The sequence below is a fragment of the Limulus polyphemus genome, unplaced genomic scaffold, assembly GCF_000517525.1.
Source record: "Limulus polyphemus unplaced genomic scaffold, Limulus_polyphemus-2.1.2 Scaffold3415, whole genome shotgun sequence".
Taxonomy (NCBI): Eukaryota; Metazoa; Arthropoda; class Merostomata; order Xiphosura; family Limulidae; genus Limulus; species Limulus polyphemus.
This window is the reverse complement of record NW_013669025.1, coordinates 17,275-38,522: the sequence shown is the minus strand read 5'-3', so window position 1 is coordinate 38,522 and position 21,248 is coordinate 17,275. Positions and strand designations below refer to the sequence as shown.

General features: G+C 34.4%; 1 protein-coding gene across 1 annotated transcript in view; it reads right to left on the bottom strand.

Moving 5' to 3' along the window:
• Positions 1 to 4,620: 4,620 nt before the first annotated feature.
• The window catches only part of LOC106469307, a 33,193-nt gene continuing 16,565 nt past the window's right edge, over positions 4,621 to 21,248 (bottom strand). Inside the window, exons 6-9 of the mRNA XM_013929797.2 lie at positions 13,189 to 13,421; positions 10,993 to 11,043; positions 6,578 to 6,794; positions 4,621 to 5,582 (exon numbers count right to left, since the gene is read on the bottom strand). Of these exons, the coding sequence (XP_013785251.1) occupies positions 13,363 to 13,421 (59 nt within the window). The 3' untranslated portion in view covers positions 4,621 to 5,582; positions 6,578 to 6,794; positions 10,993 to 11,043; positions 13,189 to 13,362. The remainder of the gene's footprint in view (positions 5,583 to 6,577; positions 6,795 to 10,992; positions 11,044 to 13,188; positions 13,422 to 21,248) is intronic.

Genomic DNA, 21,248 nt, shown 5'->3' with positions numbered 1-21,248 from the left:
AAAAAAAAAAAAAAAAAAAATTAAAAAACTAATTACTTTAATATTTGTTTTCAAATTTCAGTATTTCAGGGAAGGTACCTTAAAATCCATCTACATTTCCTCAAGATCCTATATAAAGAACTAGTTCCATAATATTTCTCTAATATTATCTTTGATTTTTAAAACAAATCTTGTGCACAATTTTTAAAACCATTTCTAGAGCATTTTACCCAATATTAACCTTACATATGTTTGAACCTTCACACTATATCTCAATCTAGCAGTAGAACAGTTGTTAACAAAAATAACTTAAATAATCTAGATGTATGTGGATTGAGTGACTTTAACCCTAGAGCATTTGGTAATCTGTATTTTTAAGTTAATTGATAGTCTTACTGACTTAAGCATAAGAGCACTTTGGGACCATGAACTTGGGATATGTTTGTATTTTGAAGCTATTAGTGTGACAGTGCTTATGTATTTCTGTTAGTTAGAATGTAGAGCTGGAAGATATCTTTAATTTTTTGTGATGATACTGCACCATTTTAACTCATCTAATGATACTAAAAAGCTGGATGAAAAGTCTGATTTAAACGAAACAAGTTTTAACCTCGAGGAATTAGAAATAACCTGTACTAAGAAAAAAAAAGGAAGTACAAAATAGTTTTCTGGATGAATGTATACAAGAGTACTGAAGTTTTTTATGATCAGTATAGTCCATAAAGTTATCAAGTATTTGAAAATTTCTGCCTATTTTATTACCTGTAATCAGACATTAAAACTACTTTGATTAGTTGTGAAGAACTCATTTTTTTGCTTGATGTTTTCACATTGTAGTATTGTTTACCATTTTTAGCGGGTTGATCTTCCTTATATTTGAACGTGTAAATACTTTTGTTAAAGCTTGAGTTTTATTGTTTGAGAGTTTACTCTTCACCCTTTACAGTTCAGTTTCTGAAATTGTTTTGTTAATTACATAAAGATTTCTACTGCATTAAATTTTTCAGTATTTAGCCTTAGAAGTAGTTTCAAAGTAGTTCTTGGAAGCTCAACAATATTATAGCAATGAAGTACAGTCACTGTTGTTGACCAAAGTTCTGTGTTTTGCATATAGCTTAGTGTATTATATGGTGTTGAAATTTGTATTAATTTAAAATTTATAAAGATGTGAAATCAAAACCTACGAGGTTTTCATATGTTAGTCCCTAAGATAGAAATGCACTACTTACATAGCCTGTGGATTATCAGCAATATATTTTATCTTTTAGCAGTGTTTCTTTTGTCGGGTAGTGTTGGTGGACTATCCGCATAGAAGAAACTGTATCTGTGTGAGGGGGAGATACTGCAAACTCAAGGATTACATAGTCACAGTTAATTTTGTATTATAAAAGAAGTTAGTTTTGTAAAAGTTAAAAAGTGGTCATGTGCTAGTCATTATTGTAAATGTTTCCAAAGCAATTGTGTAAGAATCTGTCTGGAAGTAAAAATGGAGACTGTTCTTGTTAGTTAATATTCCCAAAATTTTAACTAGGTTGGAAACTATGATTAGGATTTGGTGCTGTTATTTGTGCATAGAAATCATATACATATCTCCAGATCCTGTGCCATTATTGCCCACCCCCCTAATAAAAGGATTTTTGAAGTAAATTTGTTTCATGATTAAGTTGTCCTTAATTTATTAGTTGAAACAGTCTTTGATAAAAAAAATTAAGATAAAGTGTACACATTGATTATAGTATATGGTGGCAAAGAAGGATTGTAGGAGAAAAATAGACAATTTGTGTACTAAAACCTTAAGTAGCTTAAAATGAGACTGAGCTAATATGTTGCACCTTCTTTATGGAGGTCAACGTAACATGACTGAGGACATCTAATTGAAGAAACAAGTTTAGATATTTTATCTAGTAGAAATTGTATTTTTGAATTTATTTTGTCTGTTAATTTTTTTTTTTTAAAGACAGCTGAGAGTAATCAGGAAGCAGGCTCAGGTCTCTAACGTAATTGAAATGTGCTCCTGGATTTACTTTAAAACATATCTGCACACCTATTAACAAACCAGGATTAAATAGTGAATGTTCAAAATTTCTCTGAGCAACTATAAATCAAACGAGATTCATATGTTCATATGTTGAATGTGGTTAAAAACACACTGTGTACTTGAGAGTTAAATGAGTCTTGTTTAATCTGTGACATGTAAACTTACTTAACATATTTCTTTGTCCGAGAAAGAAATCATATATTAGTGTTAATAATACATATAATTAAAGCTATTTCACAGATTGTCAAAAACATATATTTGGACAACTAATTTGAGATAGTTTCCTAGTTTATTTTGTATTTAAAACGTATCTTTTTGACAGCTATGAGAGAAATCAGGTTCAGAATTAGCATATAATTGACAATATCACCTAGTGGGTCAATGGTAAGTTTACGGACTTCCAATGCTAAAATCTAAAGAATGATTCCCTGTGGTGGACTGAGTAAAGATAGCCCATTGTGTAGCTTGCACTAAGAAAATATGTCTGAACTGATATGAAAGTAACCAATATGTGGTTCAAATTAAGAGTTTATTGTTTTTAAAGGACATCTTTGGACAGCTATAAAAAATGAAACTTACATTTTTTGTGGATAATACTTGCTTCTGGAACTTTAAGAAAAAACAAGGTTCAGTTGTTAAATAAAATTTAAACTAATTTCTTGAGTTATTTTTGAAGAGGTTAGAACAAACTGTACGTCATTTTCTTGATTGATTTAAAACTGTTGCTAAAACAAGTCATATAATGGCAAAAAAAGAAATCAAAACAGAAACAAATATTGTTTATACATTGCTAGACAGCTAAGAAAAACTCATCTTTTACTCTGTTTTATTTTTCAGTTGGTGACTGATTAATACTAAATAATCTGATCTACAATAATTATGCAACTGCTTAGCTACTTTTCCAGCACAAGGCAGATAGTTATGGAACAGTTTGTTCTGAAATTTGCCAGAATCTTCTTTTGTCACTGTGCTAGAAACAATCAAATATTTATGCTTTTAAGGAAGATCGCTTAATTTTTATGATTTTCTCTCTTTTAAACTATTTTTCAACATTCCATCTCAGTTCTGACTTAACTGATCAATGAAATGTGAATACAGTATTACTTTATATTTTAGTTAGTATAGTTTATTTTTCTTGTTCTAACTGAAATTGATGTTTTATGATGATTTTCATAAAAATTTTTATCATTGTTAATTTTGTAAATTACTTGATACTTTGTATGTTGCTTTTTATGGCCATTTCATACCATCACCTCTCATGGTGCATGTATTTATCATAACCTATTTCACCAATAAAAATCTTGCTAAGTCATGGGTTCATGTACACTTTTCCACCTGCTGCTTTAGTTTCTACTTTTGAATTATCATTTATACTGCAAAAGAGATGTGAAAACAAAGCACTATTTATATTATACTGAACTTACTGTGAGATTAACACATAATTTCCCTGTACGTTCTATGTAATTAGTGTGAAAAATTTAGGGCACAGCAAATATCAATAATTACATAGAATTTAAGGACAATGGTGGATGTATTGGACCATCTTGACTGTCCCATCCACTATATTAAAATCTAAAATAAAAGTAACAAAGCTAGTTCTTATCATTTAAATATTTACCAAGCCTTCCCTTAAATTAACTGAATCTACCACATCTAAAGGCTAACCACTCTGTTAGAAAAATAAAGTTGTCTTAGCTGAGGACAACTCCGATCCTGTCCCCTACTCTTACCATTCTCATCATTAAATATGAAAAATGATGATGCATCAACATTATCAATTCCTTTTATAATCTTTAAGACCTAAATCACATACCCTCTAACTCTTCTTTTTTTAAAAAGATTTCAGAGATATTAATCTTAAATGACAATCTTTCCATTCCTAAAGTATCATCCTAATAACCTTTTCCAACAATTCAATGTCCTTTCTTGGGTAAGGTGCCCAAGATAGAACATAGTACTCCAAATGTGGTCTAACCAATGGTATAAGAAACTCTTTAGACTTGTATTCAACATTTCTGTAGTACAACCACTAACAACAGTACATTGCTTAGGTGGCTTAGGAGACTTTAACCAGAATATCAAAATCTGTTCTTCCATAGAACTGTTAAGATTATTTTCATCAAAATGATACTCCTAATTGCTTGGGTGGCTTAAGAGACTGATCAACCAGAACACCAAAATCTGTTCTTCCATAGCACTGTTAAGATTATGTACATCAAAATCATACTCGTAATTCAAATTATGATATCCCATGTGCATTACCTTACATTTGCATATAATTGTAGAGCTTGCACTGATTTAATCAGTTTTTCTGGTGGTCTGTAACAAATTCAAACAAAAACCTTCATCCCTTATAACCATTAACAGAAACCCAAATAGATTCAACCTCATTGTTACAGTTGTAGAAAGAAACAGCTTATAGTAGTGTAATTAAGTAAAATATTTAACTCAATCCATATAATAGCTGATAATTAATAAAATTTTCTTCCCATTCAAGCTGTCTTCAAAATGTTATAAAGGTTGTAGTTACACTTAAACACAAGACTATGTTTAAAGCACTCTTAAACTACTATTTTTTCTTTTACAAAATTTAAACAGAAGAGTCAAGATTTTAATATATTTATTGTTCACAATTCATGAATTTACACTTAAGCTTAATATCTCAAATATACATGTACAAGATATTTAAAGTGAGAATACTACAACTTTACAATAAATATCTAGTTGGAAACATACATTTTCTAAATGATTCTAGGTTTACACATTACAGAACTCAAACAAAATCGTGGTTTTCTATATTTCAACACTTCACCACAGTCACGACATGCTCAAAACCTTGCTTTTTCTTCGATGAAAAACATATTTAAATGTACAAACTACTTCCACTTCAAAAATTTAAGATTCATAGTTTTATCCAAATATGTATACAAATAGACTTAGCACAATCAAGGAATAAGTAATCAAACTATATTGTATATTTAATAGCATGATTATAAACATATTTCTGTGGATTTACATAATAAATTTCTGAAACAAAAGTAAGAATAGATTAATTAAACCATATGCTTAATAAAAAAAACATCAAACTGATTATATACATATACATTAAGTCTATGAGAGAAACTTAAAAAAAAAGCCCTTACTTGATGGTTTTCAAATTGTACTATGATAACAAGCACTAGATCGTGGAACTAGTGCTAAAATTCATACATTACAGTGAACTAGATGTATTGCTGGAATAGTTAAATTTATTTCTTAGAGCAATAATAACCAATCAGTTGATCAAACCTCCTATACTACTACAGAACAATAAATTATTGAAATCACAACAATTAAAACTAGACCTATAAAACTAGGATCACTCTGTTGTTGGTACCATAATAGGTTTACCCTTTGGATCATCAAATCTATCCATTGTATGTATTCCAAATAGTAGCTGAATTCCATAAGCAAGGATCACTGAGAATATTAGTACCACCAAAATTCCCATCCATGTTGGAATAGTAAAAAAGGTTGTACAATCAAAACTGTCTGAAAACACATCCTGAACATCAAACACTTGAACCTGAAAGAAAGATTCCTTATGAACCCACTCTAAAAGCAAGGTCAAAACTCAAACAATCATTTAATGATATTAATTCATCTAACTATACACATTCAAATGGTGATGATTATAACATTTTCCCCTTATTATTCTTAATTAATATTAAAAAAAATGTTTACCTTTTACAGTACATTACATTTGAGTTTATAAAAAGGAATTTATGTAATAATGTTAAGCCTTTTCTTTCTTATAACTATTAGAGCTTAAAGTGGATTTTGTAGATGAAATGTGGTTAAATATAGGAGGTTTCTACACAAACAGAGGACTGAATATATTGTATTATAAATATATATCATTCACAACCAAACCTAGGGATGCACATGGATGAATTCATTATGAAACATTTAACTTCATTTAGTAATTTCATTAACTGTTATACTAATATTAATATTTTATGAAACATCCAAAAGCTTACTTTAAGGTCATGCTAGTTAATACAACAACATGAACAATAATTCTAGCATTTTATTTGTTTTTGATGCTATACAGTAATATTTATAAAGCACCTGTTTGTTCAAATATAGGTTATTAATGGGGTTACAAAATATCGATTTATTTGTTTTTCTTTTGAGTCATATCAGAATACAGGGATTATAGGAACAGTAAAAAAAACTTAAAATCAAACAGGAATTATAGGGCCATTTTGAGCACTGTAGTCCAATCATAAAGTTTTCTGTGCAATTGTACATTCTAAAAGCTAAAAAGACAGACCCAGCCAAACTGCCAATCTTCTTTAACTTCAGGATACTAACACTGGCCCAATACTATAGTTGTTATACAGGCACCTATCCAAATACTCACCATTAGGAACAGGACTTTTATGCTATTAAGATAAGCAGTGTTTCTAATAACTCACCTGAACAATATTAAACTTTACATAAGCAACCACTTCAAGGGAAAGGTTTACATTCTAGGACTTTACTTTTATTAAAACAAGCAATGTTGTAATAACTCACCTGAAAAACACTGAATTTTATCTGGACAATCACTTCATCAGATAAGTTTGCATTCTGCAACAACAGTGATCCACAGCTGTAAGAGAAGCCACTTGCTCCTCCAATACTTTCTGTCCTCAAGGTAACATTTGTTTCAGGTAGATTAATTTCATCACTGGAAACTGTACTCACACTATCTTCCAACCACCAGGATCCATGGGACTCATTGAAGTTCAGTCTATCAAAAAAAAAAAATCATAACTTGCAAAATAGCAAGGTTTCTAAAGATAAATAAAAAAGCTGTAAACAGACAATTCATTAATGTTTAAGTATGTAAAAATAGCAAGTTAGTTTCTGTATCAAAAAAAGCATATCTTTCACACAAAAAAAATGTGAATTAGAACAGTCACTTTGAAAAATACAGTATAAGCTTCACAACATATGTAAAATTTAATATCATTGAGAAAAGAAAAACAAAAATAGTAGTAGAAGTAAAAAACAAAGTCAGCAGCTGTTATCTACATACATTAATAGTGTTAAGCCTACCATAATTAGTGTGCCCCATCAAGTTTCAATGACAGACCAAATTCAGCCAGCTGTACCTGGTAATAAAAGCCAAATAGGAGGAATAGAAGACCATCTATTCTGAAAGAGCACAGCCCACTGAGGAAGGAAGACACAACCCCAGGTGGGATGCTGTGGGTAAGGATCGAATCTTGGTATCATATTGTAAAGACGGGTGCAAACAGCAGAGGTGAAGAGGAGATTCGTGGGACTCAGTGTATAGACTCTGGACTGGCTATGTGAGAAAGGCCCCGTAAAGATCTGAAGCCCCAGATGGTGGACAGGGTCCAACACCTTCAGTGCAGAAAACCTGGTAGAATGATAAACCATAGACCCATAGTCCAGCTTGGATCATATGCGGGAACAAAAGATCTTCAATATAGAACATCAATCCACTTCCCAAGAGGTGGAAGAGAGGACACGGAGAATGTTCAGTGCACTTGTACACTTGACATGTACTTGCTTGATGTTAAAAATTAAAGTAAGCTTATGGTCAAAGATAAGCTCCAAGAACTTGGCCTATAGAAACATGGGAAAAACAATACCACCAAGATGGAGCTTGAGATCAGAGTGTAAATCCCACTGGTGGCAAAATTGCATGCAAACAGTTTTGGAGAAATAAAATGTAAAACCATTTGCTGAGGTCCACTTCAACAAGCAATTGCAGGCAGTCTGAAGCTGCCACTCAATAAACCTCATGTTCAACGACTGACAAGAGATGTTGAAGTCGTCAACATAGACCCCATTTGCAACAGTAGGAGGAAGTTGTTGAGTGATCTTGAGACTGTAAAAGGTCACACTCAAGACACAGCCCTGAGGGTCTCCAAGTTCCTGAAGGAAAGAATAGAAAAATGTCAAACCCACACAGACTTGGAATTGCCTGTCAAGTAAAAAGCTTATGAATAAAAATGAGTAGATGACCATGCAACCCACAGGAGTGGAGGTCCCACAAAATGTTGTACCTACTCGTGGTGTCGTAAGCTTTTTTAAGGTCAAAGATGGGAAGACAAGATGTTCACTCTCATGAGGAAGGCTTCCTTGATCAAGGTTTCAAGTCAAATCATGTGGTCCATGGTGGAGTACTGTCGATAGAACCCACATTGGGTGGGGCTAAAGGAGGTTGTTTGATTCAAGGAACCATATAAGATGAGCATTAACTATCCTCCCTAAGACCTTACAGAGACAGCTAGTCAAAGCAACTGGATGATAATTAGAAGTTCAGTAGCAGTAAAAGACTAAGTGCATGAAAATAGGTAATAGTACCAGTATTGAAGAGAGAAAGGTTGTGACCTGAGAGCATACGCTTCACAAAATAACTCCTCCCATCAATATCAGCACCACCCTATTGGGTATTGTGTCCATTAAAGTCTCCCAAGATGAAAAGGGAGATGGCAACTGTTCTACAGGAGGTCTGATAGATCGTAAGTCTCTCCAGGAGACAGGTAGAGAGAACAAACAATGATGGTACAACTCACAGAGATACAGATGGCAACAGCGTCCAAGGGTGTATCGAGTGGTACAGACAAGGTGGGCACATGCCGGTCAACCAGCAGTGCCACACCTACATGGACTCGACCGTCACAACCTGTCATCCCGGTATAAAGAAAACTGCCAGAAGGTAATTGTATCAGCAGGTCTCAGGAATGTTTCCTGTAAGGAAAGACATATGAGATGATAAGAATCGATCAAGGCCTTAATGTCATCCAAATTAGAATGAAAACCCCAACACTTTCAATGTATAAAAGTGGCCATTTTTATTTAGGTGAAGGAGAACCCTTCTTCATGTGAACATGCTGTTTTTCTTTAGTTGAAGGAGGTCTGTCGACCTCCATGGAACCTGCCCTGGGTCGATTAGGCAGATCTCTGTTGGAGGATGGAGAATCCAGTGACTGGAAGTGTGATCAAATAATGGTCCTGCACCTTGGGGCCGAAGGAGATGAACCCAAGCAATCACTGGAAGCAATGGTGGGAACAGAGACAGGAGCAGATATTGACTTGTCAACTCGTGCATCCATGACGGGCAAAAGACTCTTCACATGGTGTGAGAAAGACTCTAGATGGAGACAAGGAAAGTTCTGTCTGCATTCCCACTGTAACAGTGGAACGTAGTGCAGCAGCATATATCCAAGATGAAGTAGGGAATAATAACTTCCGAGCCTCGGGGCAAAAAATTATGTTTACAGTACGTAAACATTGCACCTCTTTCTCCTCCACCCACACAAGATCGTAAGTAAAAGGGGTGAGGACCATCTTAACTGATGCAGTGAGGGTCCAGTTGACATCCTGGTCTTAGCCACCACAGCAAGCACACGTCAAAGAACCATGACAAGATACCTTTGAATGTCCAAACTGCTGACAATGGAAACATCTGAGAGGGTTAGGAATATAAGGCCCATACCTTAAAGTTAAGACAACCTGCCTTGACAGAGGCAGGTGGATGTGGCAATGTAAATGTCAATACAAGAATACTGGTAGGCAGCATAATTCCTTGGCTGGAGAAGCCTTGAGTATCTCAGACTCAGAGATGTTTTTCAAATCCCTCTCAACAATAACTTCTTGGGAGGAATTCAGAGTAGCATGGGGAGTAACCTCAATGGGTATATCCCCAATGGCCTTTGACCTAAGGAGAAATTCTATGTTTTTCGATGTAGATGTTTCTACCGCAACGTAGCTTTTTAACTGACTTTGGAGGGATAGCAAGCCCCTATAATCCCTTTTGAATAAAAAAGGAAGACATTTGTCCTCAACGTTTATCAGAGAAAGAATGTACAATATAAAAATGAGGTACAGGTGCAGAATGGGGTGGAGACTACTGCTTAGTCTTCTAAATTCGGTCAGTTACCTATTAGCTTTTTTTTTACTCATTTTATTTTTTTCAGGATTTGGGGGATCCATGTGAAAATTAAAATGACTCAGTGCCCACTGACCTCACCCACCATGGAGTCCTATGAGGGGACACATTACAATGCTAAGAAAGAACATTGTAGCAACTCCAAAGCTTAGTGAGCACTATACCCAAACACCAGCAGCAGACATAATGTCCACAACACTCATTGAGAATGGCCAACACTGGTACTTAGTTGACCCTAGCCCAACAGCACCAGCTGACTGACCCTGGGGGAGCCACCCCAAGGCCACCCGTCTACAGGAATTCAAGGCCAAAGTGGTGTGTTGCAATGCCCCAGACATCACTCAACCACCAGGATCCTCTCCTCCCCTTCACGGGTTGCCACGCACGGCAAATACGTTGGAGGATGTTCAGATCCCAGAGGAGGTAAACTGAAGATACAGAACCTTCCCTTGGAGGTCCCTTCCCCACATACAAAAATCCACCTTGAGGGGAAATCCTGAAAGGATGTGACAAGTGGGGCTGGCAAGAGGGGTCTGATTTTCTATTTGATAGCTCTGTAACCAAAGTAGAAGACTATAAAAATTATGGTTTGTCTGAGCAATAACAGTTTTATAGTTAGTAAATTTCATTTAATTTCATACTTATTTGGGGGTGGTGGATAAAATAAAGAAGATGGCTAGGGAAAATGTGTCATGCGTCACACTAGGGGAAATTAAGGATTTTTTTAAATATTGCCTTATAAAATTAAGAACTTAAAACTTGTATGCTATTAAAATATGGATTATCATCTAAGATTTTATGCTATACTAAAGTAGATTAATAAAATTCTGAATGTAATTAACTACAACCTCGTGACATGCACAGTGACAGATGCCTGTCGAGATAAGGTTAATTTGAGAACCCTATATACAATAAAAACAAGAGTATTGTTCAGCATTAGTTATTGTATACTTACTCAAGAACAAAAATAAGATAAAAAGAATGAAGGAAAATAGTTCAGTAGTAGTTATTATATACTTACTTAAGAACAAATTTTGACAGACTACCTTCTGGCTTGAAATCAATAATCAATCTGAAAAATAAAATAAAATACTGAGGATATACTAAATATTATGTCAATTTATTCAGGAATCTTCCTAACCTTCAAGTAACCAACAAAATAAACAGATGCATAAAATATAAAACTTCTAGTGCTAAACTGCTATCTTTGCTGTATCTGCCACATACATTGAACATGAATTTTTTGTGTTACAAGTCTTGAAAGTTATCGATGAGCCACCAGGGGACACAAGTAATAAGAAACAAATTTATATATTAAAAGAAACAAAAACAAGACAAAAATACATGGAGCTTTCTGCATGATAAACAGAAATATATATATGTATATATATATTTAGTATACTTATTTAATAAAATAGTATTTTAACCCACTGACTGTGAGTAGGTCAAAGTGCATATCATGACCTTTTTTAGAGTTACAATGAAAATTTAACTAAACTATTTTATTATCAATTTATGTAAACAAACCTGGCATCAAAATGTAGTCTTAGCTCAAATTTTTAATATTATATACGTTTTTTTTATTTCAAAAGAAAATAAATAAATTCTTAGTCTTCACTTGTCTGCATCACATCATATTTCACTCCACATTTTTCATTTTCGATTTTCTTTCTACACCTATATGATATTTTAAGTTTCCCATGAATTACACATTTATAGATATCCCTAAGAATCTAAGTGCATCTGTAATGAAATGAAACTAAATGAAGATTCTATTAGCTTTGGTTGTAAGAATAAATATTATTTGTCTGCTGCAATGTGCAGTCATTCTAGAAAAAAAAAAGTGTAATTTAGATTTATTACATATTTTTTTTTGTTATGTGGTGGTTATAATGGTTAGTCAAACTGACCAAGTTTACATATAGTTAGTGTTAGAGTAAAAAAATAAAGATAAAATATAAAATACAATGAAAAAAATATTTGATATTCATGTGGTAGAGGTTATACAAATGAAATTTGAAAACTGTAAGATGAAATAAAGGATATTTATTCTTAAACTTAAATCATTTTGCACCCACACTGATTCAGTAAAGGATTTGTAAATTATTATACAAATATTTAGTAAAACCAGGTTTACTAAAAGCTTACTAAATCTTGTGAAGATGTGCTTACTACATTCAAAGATCCACTGTGGAATCTCACTATAATGCAATAGTTTGGCTTCAAAAAATGCGGAGTTGTGCTATACTGAAACTTCACATCCCTCACCTATCCACTCTTTCCTTTCATCTCCCATCCATCCGTTATACGGTCTATTCACACATTTTGTTGATATTCAAACTGTATAATAGGCTTTAAACTCTAATTAGTGCTCCTAAAGCAAAAATTACCATTAGTGTAGGTAACTTTGAAAATAAAATACTCTTTGCAGAAGTTTCTTCTAGGGTGCATGATAGAGTGCATAGCTTTTCCTCATCCTTCTTCCAACTTTGTGGGGTGGATTCACTTATCTCAAGATTGTGGACAAGCTATATCTTCTGTCCCTGCTTTTATTTAGTCTGGATAATAGTTTTTCTTTATAATTGAGAACCCTTTCCATTTGCAAGATGTAGATTCCATGATGCTCAAAATTCTCCCAGATATTTCATTTCAATTTTTAATAACAAAAGTCATAATATGAGCAGCTCAGTGGTAAGTCTGGAGACTTATAATACTAAAAATTGGGGTTTTTGATCCTCGTAGTGGGCGCAGCATAGATAGATCGTTATTACCACCACATAACAAAAAAAAAGTAATAAATCTAAATTACACATTGCAGCAGACAACTAACTACAAACAAACTTTAAACAGGAAGCTATGTCTGCCAAGGTAAGGAAATACATAGGTAAAAAACACTACTTGGACTCAAGTTGAAATTTATTGTTTACAAAAGGTATAAGGGAACCCACTTAATATTAAAGTGTCTCTTAAGAAAGAAATTTCTGCAAGAAGATTAAATTACTACAAATAAATACTGAAGCCTCTATTATTTCATTAGTTGCAAAGCTTAATTTACAAAAGTTTAGTTATTACATTCAATTAATAAAATCTGAATAGCTATGTTTTTAGCAAAATATGATCACAATAATTCATACTAATACAAATACTAGTAACATTTCAATTTAATTCTACCTATGTCAATACACATCTGTGGAGCTTTTCATGGTGAAAGACAAACCTTGCTGAAGTATTTCCAAAGAAAGATTCTTTGTCAGGAGTGGTAGGGAGACTAAGTGACTGATTGATAGAGGAAGCATTCATGCCATCTTTGACATCAACTGTAACTGTTATGTTTTCACAGTACATCAGCATACTGCCAGTGATGTTCATGATTCCAGATATGTCATCAACTTTAGCTCCTAGTAAGCTTCGGCCATGGCGTACATACACTTCTCTTGATTCTTGGGCATACTACCAAGGACAAAAAGATTTACTGACCAAATTACAAGAAGATTAGTTTCATCAAGGAACATTTTTGCAGAACACGGTATTATACTTTTTGTATTATACTTGGCTCAAACTGCATCTTTCTAATATCTGTCAGATGACCATGATGAATTAATTCCAACTTATTGGTAATTATCTGTAAATTTGCATCAACTACATACAAGTATACCTTTGAAATTTCAAACTGTATATTATGTACAAAATCTAAATGAAGATTTTTTTTTGTGCTAGAACATTTTAAAAAGCATCACTTTATGGATACTAATTTGAGTACTGATATTTGAAAGATTTAACTTAAAATTTTAAACTGAATGCCATATTAATGTGTTATGCAGAACACACTATCTACAGTAATATGTTTTCCATCTACTTTTAGTTATATATAGGATTAGTAAAATTTTTAATTTAAAAAGATGGAATAGGGATCTTCAAAAAGTATAGAAACAAGTGGAATCAAAATGCAAAGATTATATTTTCAATCCTACAATTAGGTACTCTAAAACAAAGTAAAAAATAAGGCTAGAAATAGTGTCTACCTTATTTTCTCAAGCTACAAATCCCTATTTTGACTCCATGTCTACAGTACTTATCAATTTGGCAGTTTTCAATTGATGTGCTAGAAAATTATCGAGTTGCAGTTTCCAACTAACATGCACACTAGGAAAGATTGATTTTTTGATGTCAAAAAGTGAAGGTCTTTAAAAATTTTGCAGAATAACAAAATTAAGGAGATCGAATTAAGTTTAAAAGTACTTTCCCAGTTTTTTTGCAAGATTTCTGTGCAATCCCACAGTAGATATATATGCAGTATAGAACAGAGGTCATGACCAGATATTGCTTCATTTAAGATGGGGCTGTCTTTTTCAATTAGACTATGAAGCAATATCTGGTCATGTGACCTCTTTGTTCTATACTATATATATATATATATATACTCATGTATCTCTGTAAACTACTTGTACCTGAAAATGACGAAATCTTGTTGAACATTGTACATTTATAATAAAGTTTTTCATTACCCAATCAAGTCGTCTGTAAACTTTTATTTTCTAAAAAAATGGGTTCTTCGTTATCAAATTTTGATTTTGTCTAACAATTGTTAAATAAGTTATTTTGCTTAATATCAATATTTGAGTGATCTTAACTATTGAAAAGGAAGCTTTTGAGTGCTTTTTAAGGTGGTTTTTGCCCAATTGTTCTATTAAGAGTTTTAAGCAAATTCCTGTATGTTCCTTATTAGGAACCACTATTATGGTTTTTTGATAAATTAAAAAAAATTTCATTTAACTAGTTTCTATCCAAATTTAGCATAAACACGTTCTAGAAAACCATTGGAGTTGTCTTGTGCTAGTTGCTTTGTTTCATTTTTCTATGTAGCAGATAATATCAACTCTGCCCAAGGGGATATTGTGGTCTAATTTGTTTAAGTGTTAGAAAGGTCAATGACTGCAATGTCCATTGCTGGCCAAGTAGATGATGTCTGTATGTTGCAGTCAATGAATGCTGTGAAAGAACAACAGCCATGTGATGACACCATTGCAAGAGAAAGAAATAATGCAAGGTTTCTTTTAAAATCAAAGCTATTGTTTGGTCTCAGTTGTATATGTTTTCTGATCCCAACTGGTTCACCAGATTCATCTAAAGAGAAAGAAAACAGACAGCCTACTCAAAAATCCTGTAAAAACAAATTTATTGTTTGTGCAAGTACACAAGTTGCATTTTATTTTTGTTTAGTTATAATATATATATACTGTGTTTGTTTTATTCAATACTTGTTCAGTTTCATTATTTCACACACTGGGAAACTCAAGTAAGTTTTCTAATACAGACTTGCTGGTTGACCCTGCTGTTATTAGCAGATTTATCTAATAATTTGTGTGGAAATCAGTTTTATCTGAAAATAACACACTAAAAATTTTATAAAAAATTGGTAGCTCAACTAGTTTTGAAAGCTGGATGCTTGATTAGTGAATAGACTTGACTAAACTTGTTGGGAATAAATCTGAAGAATAAATGGACAGGGTATGGGAGGTTGTAGAAGGAAATGTCAGAGCAAAGGGAACACTGGCTGCACCAGCCAATACAGAGCCATAAGTAGAACTAGCCACAGAGTGGTGTAGATTAGGGATATAATGCTGGAGAGGAGTAAAATAGGAGTGTAAGCATAGATGTGAAGACCCCCCTCCAAACTTGACTGAACGCATCCACCCCTACAGCTAATGGGTGTGGAACAGAAGACCAAAAGGAAGGAATTTTGGTGTTCCAATGTGTGGTAAAGGCATTGACATGAAGTATTCACTGAAAGATCTAGGGACCACTCCATGGAGAGAATCTGGTTGGAATGAGATAATTGATCTGTAACCAGATTCATAGTGCCAGGAACATGGCAAGCTAAGACCACCATGTGGTATCTGTGAGCCCAGAAAAGGAGACCCACAGTCCAAAATCACAGACCTGAACTTGGTTTTGCCTTGCTAGGGGATGCAATAGACCATAACCACCCTCCCCCACTACAGAGGAAGGAAATGGGATAAAGCCCAATGAACCAACACACGTTTGAAAACATTGATATGAGAAACAGACTCCTCAACAGACCACAGGCCAGAAATCTTTAAAGAGTTGAGGGAAGCACTCCAATTCTCTAAAGATGCATCTGTGAACAGATATAACTCCAGACAAGGTAGAGGAAAAGAGAAGTTCCACTGAAGTGAACGCATATGAGCTTGACCTATGGGAATGAGAGCTTCCAAGGAAGCCCATCCCCAAAAGAGATAGAACCTCTTGAACTATGAGAAAATTGGAGGTGAGAGCCATGGAAACCACTCACTCTATATCCTACAGACAAAGACGAGAATGCTGGGTCTGAACAAGGTTGGAATTGAAAAAACCCTAAGTGAATAAGGTATTGAGTGGGAGTAAGAACAGACTTCTCTACTTTGATCAGAAAACCCACCCTTGTTGCTTCCTGTAGAAGTAGATGAGTGTGTGGTCCTGTGACTGAAGGTGAGAGGCAAATGTGCATACTGCCTGACAAAACACATAAGGAGCCAATGCGAGTCTGAATGGCAGGGTCTTGAACTGGAACACATGACCCTCGTGGATGAAGCCAAGAAAATTATATGAATCTGGAGCAATAGGAATGTGAAGATAGGCAAATGTCATGTCAAATTTGATCATCAAGTGTCCCAGGGAAAACATGCACTGAAAGGAGAGATAGGACTTCACAGTGAAGGGAAAGGGGTTCAGAAAAGAATTCAACTGGAACAGATCAATGATAGGTCTCCAATCTCCCACTGTCTTAGGGACCACGAAGAGATGGGAATAAACCCATAGTTGAATAGAGCACACTTGCTTGATAGCTTCCTTGTGTAGCAGGTCTTAGATGGCCTTGGTAAGACGACTTAGAGATGAAGGATCCCAAGGAGAAGGAAAAGAAATAGAGGAAAGGGGAGGAGGAGACTGAGAACTGAATCAAAGACCTCTTGACAGAACCTGTAGAACCCACATATCTGTTGTGATATGCCACCACACAGCTGAAAAGATGAGCAATCTGGCCCCCACAGTTATGGTAACCTCCGCTGTGTAACCAACAACACTGACTTCTGTCAGCTTGGATGTGGGAAAAATGAGAATAGGGACGGGAATGCCTGGAGGAGGGTAAGGATCTGGGCAAGGAAGAAGGAGGGCAGGAAGCAAAGATAGGCAAATCCTGGGAGAAAATGGGAGGTTGAAATAAATATGTGGCCAGGGAAGACAAGGAAGAATGTAAATGGGCCACATCAATCCTGGATTCCAAAGAATCAGGATGACCTTCAAAAATGGTATTTCATAAATAGGGGGCCTGATGTAGATCTTGCAGGGAAGAATGGGGCAGATACACTTCTGCAAGTAATGCATCCCTCCTCAACAAGTCCCAACAACACAGAAGCCAGGTATTTAAGGATAAGGGCAGAAGCCGATAGATGAGCCATAGTGGATCAAAAGAAATGAAAAAGTATCAGAGAATTAACAAAAAACTTTAAACAATAATTGGAGGAAAGAAAGGTAACATATAAGGAAAGAGATGGAAAGGCAAAGCCTGGAGAATTGAGCCTGATTAAATCTTTTGACATGGGGTCGGTCAATTTGACCAAGTCACGTGACCTTCTGTACCAGTTTAAAGTTGACATAAATTTAATACTTATAACTCTCTATATATTGGGTATATCTTCACGAAATTTGGCAGTCTTTCAGTTAACATTACAAGTCTTTCACATACAAAAAACTCATATTTCTTAGTGAAGTACTTTTAATAAAATAAAGTTTTGTCCATGAATATATTGAGTATTTGTTTTGAATAGTCTATGTGCAAAGTAATTTTCATGTTAAAATTAAACATGCTTTTCGTCATCTCAAAAATTTCAAATTTCCTTTGTGTAATCCCTAAAATCTCCTAAATGCATTTCAAACGTTTTTTTCCCCTAATTTCTTATAGTTTTTAAAGTTTTTTTCTCTACCCTAATCTCAAAATGGGATCAGTCAATTCGCCCGACCTCGTAACCACAAAAAAAAATTTATTTATAACTAAATTTTATTGTTTTATTGTCCTTTGAACCGTGTCTAACTGCTATCTATGCCATTATAATTTGCAAATCACTCGGGGAACGTGCAGCTCACAGTACACTATCGAATTACATTACCCACGAACTGCTCACGTGCGTGTGTGCTTCATGAACAATTTTATTTATATTATTATTACTTATTTTACCTATTCTACTCTTAAATAACTTAAAAAGATCCTTACTTTTAATTTTAGTTACTTTTATAATAAAAAATAAAAAAAATATATGAAAAACAAGAAATAAAGTACTTACCCAATCTTCTTTTTTCTTGCCCTCGATTGTCAATGAGAATTAAGCCTGATTTTTTTTAGTGATTATAGTAAAGCACTAAACAATTTTTATTTAATCAAATAATATACCAAAGAATATAGACTAATAACATGCAAAAAGTAGACAAATTCATTTACTTCTAAACATTTTCCTGGCTTTCTAACTATTTACCATGTAATTAGAGACTACGAATGTAACAAATCCTTCTAGCATACCTGTTTCACATAATGTCTGAAAAGTTTTGAAGAAGCTAAAAATATCACTACAATTCTATCTCATTAACAAGTCCTGACAATTATAGTGACAGAACACAAATATTTCATGTTTTTTTTAAGATTTGTTTAAAAACATTACTTTACACACACAAGCATTTCATAGTTTCTTCTTTTAATTAAAAGAAACATGAATTTTTAAATATTTACATCAAACCTTTTTTGTAGATTTAAAAAAATGTGTATGATATGACACTGAAAGATAAAATTTAATTTCTAATATTGTATTAAGTAGAAGTTAGTACAGAATATAATAGATTTTCAAGATTCATGCTTGCAGCATTAGTCTAAAAATATTTAAACATTATGAAAGATGCAGGAAACATTGCAAAATCACTACAAACATCCCTTATGACAGCTGTTGAAGATGTCAGTGGAATCTTATTTATTTGTCTTAGGTGAAAAACAGAAAATAGAGTATTTTTGCATATCTTATACAACTTTACTAATATTTACTGATTCACTAAATTCAACTTCTAAATTTTTGTCTCACAACACTATCTACTTCTTTTAATCTGAAAATCTTTTCTTGGAAAGTTTTCATATTAGTAACATAAAAGAAAATAAAGACATTGTGAATTTTACTAAAATATATACATTCCAACAATCTATCCCCTATAACTAGTTTCAATTTATGGCTGAAACAGTAAAAGTTGGCAAACAAATGAAGGTTATCATTTTCCTAAACTGAAAATGTATTTCCAAACATACTTACCTCTGCTGACACTAATAGCTATTTTTTTGAGCTTCATCTTTGCCATCTAACATTGTGTTCACTTGCTCCAATCTTTATATACCCCACTCAACTGCCCTCAGCAATATCTAATTTGCCAATCTTTATGCCAGCCCTCACATGCTGACACTAATAGTTAGAATCCCACACTGAGAAGGCAGAGGGGCTGGTGAGGACTGAGATCATACAGAAAGTGTCTACAGAGAACAAATATGTACCACGAGGAGTGATATCAAAGTGGGGAACACCGTACTACATCCAGAACAGGTATGCTCTTCACCCAGAACTACAGAAAATTGAATTGAAAAGAGTGGAATATAATACAAGCATAATGGTCCAGCCCCAACCAAAGAGTTGAGGTTCCACAACTTGGGTTGGATTTAAGGGGTCATGGTACCCATATCCCACATTGATGGCCAGGTCAGTTGGACTGGAAATATATATCTTTGGAATAAGATCCCTACCAGTAACCACAGAATGATGCGTTTCGAACCATTGGATTTATGAAAAAAAGAAAGCAACACCAATGTGGACAATCCTTCTGATCAACCTGAAGAAGTCCAAAATGCCGCATCCCAGGTCTGGATTGACAGGATTATATGGCATACTCCACCAAAGTCCAGAACTCATTCAGTCTGGATTTACAAACAGTTGTCTTTACTCCTCTACCAAGTGGGCAATGGAGATAATGTGGAACACTGTCACACCAAGGACCAAAGATGGGACCTCATCACGTTTGGATTTAAGAGGAGGTAGTGGACCCCCTGCATGAACAACATAAGACCTCACAGTGTTCGTAAGAGGGTCCAAGCACCCCCTTTATCAGACAGTTAAGCGTCAAATCTGGACTGGTTTTACAAGTAGGCTCCCATGTAGGTTGGTCCTGCTTCTACCGACATCTGGGAAAAAACTTCAAGGGACCCAGGTAGGAGTGTCCCCAATCTTGCCCTCTTCTCCAAAAGTGAAGGAAATTCAACACTCCAAAGGAAAATCCTCTGTCCACCACCCCAGTGACTGGGAACTGGGTGTGATAAGGACTCCTGAGCTCCACTAGTAGAAGTAAGGGGGGAACATAAGCATTGGGGAGTCCTGAGGAACAGGTCTCTGGAGACAATGCAACAGGTGAACTACATGTCCTAATTTTTAAAAGCAAACTGATCTTGACTGATTCAGCTCTACAATCAGCATGGTCTGGTAAAATCCCCTTTAGGTTTACTCATGATAGTCCATGAGTAGTGGTCAATTAGAAATATTGTAATAAAATATCACCATCCAGAATTGCATCCAGATGGTCTTATGGAACACCTCATCTCAGCAGAGCCTATTGCAACCAGGAACCGATATAAATGTTGCTAATGCGGAATTTAAATACAAGCAAACCCAACTGGGCAACACTCGTCACTAAGTGGGATCCAAAAGAAATCAATAGGTACCCTAGAAGAGAAAAAAACATAACTATAAGTCAGATAACACGTTACTCACCTCCCTGTTAAAATCTAGTAGAGATAGTCAACACAGCCACAAGGGAAAGATGAAATCCCATTGAAGAGGAAACTGCCAGATCGTGAAGGTAATGAGATATGAACATGTCAGGAGAAGTCCACATATATCGGCCCACAAAATATCTTCTAGAGAACAGTTCAACCGGGCAGCCAAAGACATTGATAGGTGTTGAGTTAGGTGAGAGGTGACGTGGAGCATATTGCAGTCATTAACAGATAAACCTGAATAGGCAATATTGATCAACTTCCAAAGCCATCTGGTTAAAGTAACAGGTAATAAATTCCTGGACACTGCAGGATCCCAATGAATAAAAAGTCTGTTCCTAGGGCCTTGAAATGGTTCCATATGAGCCACATAACATCTAAGTACCCTGATGGAACATAACAAACAATACGGGTATGATCTATTGTAA